This window comes from Salmo salar, chromosome ssa10 (assembly GCF_905237065.1).
Source record: "Salmo salar chromosome ssa10, Ssal_v3.1, whole genome shotgun sequence".
Lineage (NCBI taxonomy): Eukaryota > Metazoa > Chordata > Actinopteri > Salmoniformes > Salmonidae > Salmo > Salmo salar.
This window is the reverse complement of record NC_059451.1, coordinates 35,799,877-35,806,279: the sequence shown is the minus strand read 5'-3', so window position 1 is coordinate 35,806,279 and position 6,403 is coordinate 35,799,877. Positions and strand designations below refer to the sequence as shown.

Below are 6,403 nucleotides of genomic sequence, written 5' to 3'. Positions count from 1 at the left end.
TTCTATGTAACGGAGATAAACCATTGACATATTAGACACGTCATGCATGTTACAATTTAGCAGAAAGATATTGTAATGCTATTTCGAAAGGGTTGAAGCCATTCTTGCAGTTAGAAAGTGTAAGATAAAAGCAAATCAACACGTGCATAAAACAAACACTGTATTAAAACAGACTGATGCAAGTGAATTTCCAGTGCTGCGTTTTAGTTTCTTCCTATTTAACACTCCTTTAAAACACAACAATTTCGGTTGTTAATTTCCTGCTTACATGAAGAAGGCTTATGTCAAGGCATAGTCCTATAGGCTACGCATGGCTCAAACGAGCATCAAGAATTCAATGGCTGGCTCGAGATTGTCAAGATGAAGAAACAACTCCCTGATTGGTGAGGTGCGGGGCCCGTCACGCTGTAACCAATGACAGGAGAGGAATAGAGAAACGCGGAGAGTGTTATGATAAGGAGAAAATATTAGTTCCCCTCGCCGTGGGCCGTGACGTCAGTATAGGAAGTCAATGTAGAGCAACACTAGAACGATTACAAGCAAAGGGGGAGCGTGATGTCCAGGAGTTATCCCTCCGAATCTCCACACCTCAACTTAGAGAGAAAGTTCAATAGCCATAACAAAAGGACGTGGAATACACAGACAGACCCACTGCTCATTTACAATCGAATGTAACAACATCTTCTTGGACCGTATTTTTTTCTTACCGTTTCATAGAAATATAAAACGTGGATTTCGGTTTTGTTTATTTTCCCGACCATTTCAACTCTTAAATTCGTTTGACTTTTAGGTGTACATGTGCCTCGGTTTGTGTTCTATTATCATTTTCATCGGTTTTGAATAAAATGGAGCAAACAAACGGCGTCCTAATGTTGTTATGAAGACTTAAATCACCATCTCTTTTGCTTTTCTTACTATGGAATCCTCCAGCGGCTCTAACTTTGGAATAGACACTATTTTATCCAACCCTACTAATTCTGTTAACCCTGCGCTAATGAACGGAGATTTCCGCCTCGGTGACAGCAGGACAGCGGATTTCAGTCGGAGCCAGGTCACCCCGTCCCCGTCATGTTCGGACATAGATACGGTGGGAACGGCCCCCTCTTCCCCAATCTCCGTCACCATGGAGCACGCCGAGCCGCATCTGCTCCAAGACAGCTTACCGCACCACCACCACCACCACCACCACCTGCAGCCAGGGAGTTTGCAGCTATCGCCCCAGCCACAGCAGCTAGGGGCTGGAGCCGGTTGTGCCCCCAGGACTGCCACCTCTTCGTTTTTAATCAAAGACATTTTAGGCGACAGTAAACCTCTCGCAGCGTGCGCACCTTACAGCACCAGCGTACCGTCACCCCATCACATCCCCAAACCAGAGAGTGCCAGGGACAGTGGGGACGGCTTCAGGGCCAAGTTGGAACAAGATGAAAACAGAAGCAAGTTGGACAAAAGAGAGGATATGGAAATGAAATGCAACGGTAAGTGAATATTTAGGATACATTTATATGGAAATATGTTTTTATGGTATAGTTATTGGATGGAGTAAGTGAGGTTTTAGTGTACACAAAACCTTTTTTTCATTGGGTAGGCTGTCGGAGTATAAGCTAATGGTGTGTAGCATACATCCAAAGCATATTTGTGTTGACTTTTCTGTGCATAAAAAAGTTGATAGCAGCCTATAAAATATTTTTCAAGAAGATAACCATCAAATTGAATTGGCCAACTGCGCCAATAATAGTCTAACAACAATAATGACAACAGTAAGAATAAGACTACGGACATCTTAAATTCAAATGAACAGTGCAGGCTAGTTGGTTATATGTTGGTAGTAGCCTATAGTTATTTGTAAACTAATACATATCTATTGTACAGTATAACTGCCTTGAATGTAGACCACGTTGAAAACTAATTCCAGAAAGGAATATAACGCTATCATCTGTCCTTCAATTCCACATCAGAAAGTAGTATAATTATAATACTTTTGAATTTTCTGTCCTTAAAAAAAGTTGATAGCAGCCTATAAAATATTTTTCTGGAAGATAACCATCAAATTGAATTGGCCAACTGCGCAAATAATAGTCTAACAACAATAATGACAACAATAAGAATAAGACTACGGACATCTTAAATTCAAATGAACAGTGCAGTCTAGTTGGTTATATGTTGGTAGTAGCCTATAGTTATTCGTAAACTAATACATATCTATTGTACAATATAACTACCTTGAATGTAGATCATGTTGTGTATTTATTTGACATTTTTACGACATTTATCAAAGGCTGTCTTATTAGACAATGATATTTAAAAGTTGATTTTCATTTGCCCTTTTTTATTTAGCATAACAGAACCGAAAACAGATGTAAGGCTGGCTAGATATGTTCCCCGTGCGCAAAACTCCCTAGTGGGTCAATTAGAGAGATTATTGTTCTTCCTAGAGGGGAATCACAAGTGGGTCAGAAACTGCTACAAATATAGATGGATTGACACATCGATTTCCCAGTTTTACTGCAAAAAACCTAAGTTGACAAATACAGTCCGAATTTCTTATAGGCTGTTGATTTTTTCCCTAGCTGTCTGACAGGTGCAGTCAGTGACTGCAGTGCTTCAGTTTCAACTGGACTGCTCATCTTTATGAAATAATAGGCTATTGTAAGAGGTTAAAAGTTTAAAACCAACTCTTTAATTTGATTGGTTTATATTTGTCCTTTTTAGAATACGTAGGTCTATTTGACCTTATTTTGGCTCAGGACTAATAGACAATGTATTTGTTGATCATTTATTTTTAATTGAGCCATTGAACCATTAAGGCTTTAATTATTTAAAAACTGAAATGATTGTCCACTAATGAATATGTTCTATAATTTTTCCCATTCAGGAACAAAAGAAGAGAATGAACGGGAAATTTCAAGTAGCAGAGATAGTCCTCAATCACGGTCAAAAAAACCTCGCAAAGCACGGACGGCCTTTTCAGACCACCAACTCAACCAGTTAGAGCGAAGCTTCGAGCGCCAAAAATACCTCAGCGTGCAGGATCGCATGGACCTCGCGGCAGCACTCAACCTGACCGACACACAGGTGAAAACCTGGTACCAAAACCGACGGTATGTCACACCTATTTCAAAGCATCATTATCTTCATCATTTTATTTTTATTTTATTTGTATAATTTCTATTATTATTAGGCTATTATTATTAGCCTATTTTTTGTTAGGCCTATTTGATGTTTTTTGTTGGTGGTGACGTTGGTATTATTATTTACATTAATATAATACTATTTTAACATTGTAATAACGGTAGTAGGCCTATGCAATTTCAGACCATAATAACACGATTTAAGGTGGATGCATGTGTTGTTTAGTTAATTTCGTTCCTAATTAATAGTGCAGTTTAGTGTATTTTTTATATTTCAAGTGTACTGCTTTTTCATGCAGACCCATAACGTGCATGGATTTAAGTTAATTAGGCCTACTGAACAGATAGAATAGAATAAGTTAAGAACAGATCAAGGGGAATAATTAAACAGGCCTAATGAAAATGGTTGTCATGGAACAGACAAGGATACGTATTTACAAGATGAACCCACACAGTTTTATTCCATGGTATTGGTTATTGAAATACACGTCACTCTGGGACTATTAAAGTCTGTCTGAACAACACATGATGTTGGCAATGCACAATTTGCCTCTCTGGCGTCATTGTTAAGATTTCCCCAATATGTCAGCCAAGATTAGTGTTAGCAGCCCCCACCTAGTAATACAAAGACACAACCCAATATAATGACGAAATATGTTATGACTGCAATCATTTTTTCGATCCTGCAGTTATCTTTCTCGTTGAATGCAGCAGCCTATAGTACAACAACACATACGTTTTTATAAATGATTTAGGTTTAATATAACATCGTCAAGTAAATCTGCCAATGTTCACAGCATACTTGGTTAGTTTATACAGAGGCCTAACGAGAAGGATCAATGAGCGAGTAATGACCTGAAATGAATCTATGATCTTATCAACCAAATATAGGCATTGCACTGTACACTTGAAATACATTTTCTGGATGTAGCTACAGGTCCTTTGCCTGGGCTAATTAAAGGCATAACCACCGATTCATGCTGCAAATAATTAGGCCTCACCAATTAAGGGCCCGTTTGGGGAATTCTCCGAGCCTGAACCGGTTTAATAATTGATTTGTTGTATTTTGATCTGATTTCAGGACGAAGTGGAAAAGACAGACAGCGGTCGGATTAGAGCTACTGGCTGAAGCCGGAAATTATTCCGCCTTACAAAGAATGTTCCCGTCGCCCTATTTCTACCACCCGAGCTTATTGGGTACCATGGACAGCACGACAGCAGCCGCCGCAGCCGCAGCAATGTACAGTAGTATGTACCGGACTCCGCAGCAACCACATCCCGGTCTCCAGAGACCCCTTGTCCCGAGAGTACTCATCCATGGCCTTGGGCCGGGGGGCCAACCGGCATTGAACCCGCTGGGTAACCCCATGCCCGGCACGCAGCATCAGCGGTAGAAACTAGAACAAGACGATTCTATCAGAAAAACTGCTTTAACCACATTTGATGTGAGTAACTGCGCTGAACGATGAACAATACATTTGAAAAGGACAATATATGAAAGACAATTTTACAGAAACAGAAGGAGGTAATATTTAATGACTGAGAGACAGTTCTGACGTAACCACGAACTGTCTGCAGCATCGAGTCGAGGCCATGACAGAAAATGGACTGTTCATATGTATGATTGTTTGTTTGTTTGTTTTTTGTACAAATTCACTTATACTAGCAAATAAACTTATAAAGTTTATTAGATGGAGAAAAAGGGTTGAATAAAGACGAAATGATACTAAAATGAATATTCTTGGATACTTCTATTGGGTCAGACGTCCGGGGCTGCCAGTCTGAACTTGGAACTGCATTGCCATCCAAACATTCAAAACCCCATGTGGCATTAAAATGTCTGCAGGCTAAAAGCGTATGGGGTTAATATGAGACAGGCCTACAAAGACAAATAATATGTTTATATTTTGATAACGTGCAGTCAATTAGGTTATCAAGGAGCCCAAACGATAACTCCTAAAATTACCTATGATAACGATAACATTCGTTTTTATTTTACATAATGAACATACATCAACTTTTTAGGGATTTCGTTTTTTATCTGAAGCCTAATCTTCATCTCGAATCCCTGGATTTAAAGTGTTACCTTTTATTTCCTAACCATATATTTCCTATGGATTTAAAGTCACCTACAGATTCAAAGTTATGAGTACATTTGATTTAATCGAACATGAGGCTATATGGGACTTTCTTTAGGCTACTTTTCAGTTTATCTTGTGACCGCATTCATTTCGCGAGAACTGTACCCTTGTGGCTTAAATGCAAATGCAAATGCAGCAGGCAGCTATCTCTCCCTCTCTCTATGCCGGTGAGAATGAATGGTTTGATTAGCTGTGATGCTGGGTTGCTGAGGTGGGAACCGGGAAGGTGGTCCTCGCGCAGCAGCTGTTCTATGGGAGCACAACGCTCGAGACAAGCGCTCCGGACAGACAGCAAGCGGGAGGGTTCTCAGCGTGAGCGATCAAAAAATCCACCAACACCAAAACCATACTTTAAAAAAAAAAAAACACATTGCTGCACATTATCCGTTGTTCATGGTCCTTATTTTGGACACCATTATCCGTTGGCTTTACGGTGAAAACAGAACATTTTAATACATTTTCTTGAAGAAAAAAAGAACGTTTAGCCTACCTAAACCAGATTCAGATGTGTGATCATGCCTAGTAAGCGAACCGATTTGACTTATAAGAACCAGGAAGGGAAGTGATTTATGAGATATAAACAAACCAATATTAGAGCTACTGCGCAAAATATCAGAGCCTTACCTTTTTCCTTAGTTTATTGCAGTGGGTTAAATCAGGGTCATACAGAGTGTTTCTTGGTAGTCTAAAACACATCCACTTTGAAACAAAAGTATACACCGCACACACATGGTTAAGGGCTTACAAAAACGAAGATACCTGTACCATGTCAGATATAAAGCTGAAATGTATTCCATTTTGAGTTTGCTTCCCAATATTATACTTTATATACATCACAGAAGACTGAAATATAACACAACTGTTTGACATAGAAACACCAGATGTTGTTGTTGAAATAATGTTTATTAATTACGAAATTATGAAAAATATGAATAACATTCCACCCATGAGGCTACTAGGTAATTTGACTGCAGGAAAGGACTACAAAATAATTCAGTTGGCCTCAGCCTTTTGCACCTGTCTTGGGTCTTGGATACTCTTATGATTCTCTGTCTAGGACAGCGTGTATGTTGCTATTTGTGACAGAGCTAAACCAATGCCACGCGGGACTATAATTAAATGAACATTAGAATA

General features: G+C 39.3%; 1 protein-coding gene across 1 annotated transcript; it reads left to right on the top strand.

Annotated features, from left to right (window-relative positions):
• The first annotated feature begins 507 nt into the window (after positions 1-507).
• LOC106560307 (barH-like 2 homeobox protein) lies at positions 508-4,860 on the top strand. The gene is made up of 3 exons (XM_014123071.1): positions 508-1,475; positions 2,873-3,098; positions 4,210-4,860. Exons 1-3 carry the CDS (start codon positions 917-919, stop codon positions 4,520-4,522), a joined length of 1,098 nt encoding a protein of 365 aa, XP_013978546.1. The 5' UTR covers positions 508-916; the 3' UTR covers positions 4,523-4,860.
• Positions 4,861-6,403: the final 1,543 nt, after the last annotated feature.

Excerpts from the sequence above, each read along its gene's own strand:
- LOC106560307 (XM_014123071.1), top strand. The coding sequence starts at position 917 with ATGGAATCCTCCAGCGGCTCTAACTTTGGAATAGACACTATTTTATCC. Across the intron at positions 1,476-2,872 it reads TATGGAAATGAAATGCAACG|GAACAAAAGAAGAGAATGAA; the intron begins GTAAGTGAATAT and ends TTTCCCATTCAG. Across the intron at positions 3,099-4,209 it reads ACCTGGTACCAAAACCGACG|GACGAAGTGGAAAAGACAGA; the intron begins GTATGTCACACC and ends ATCTGATTTCAG.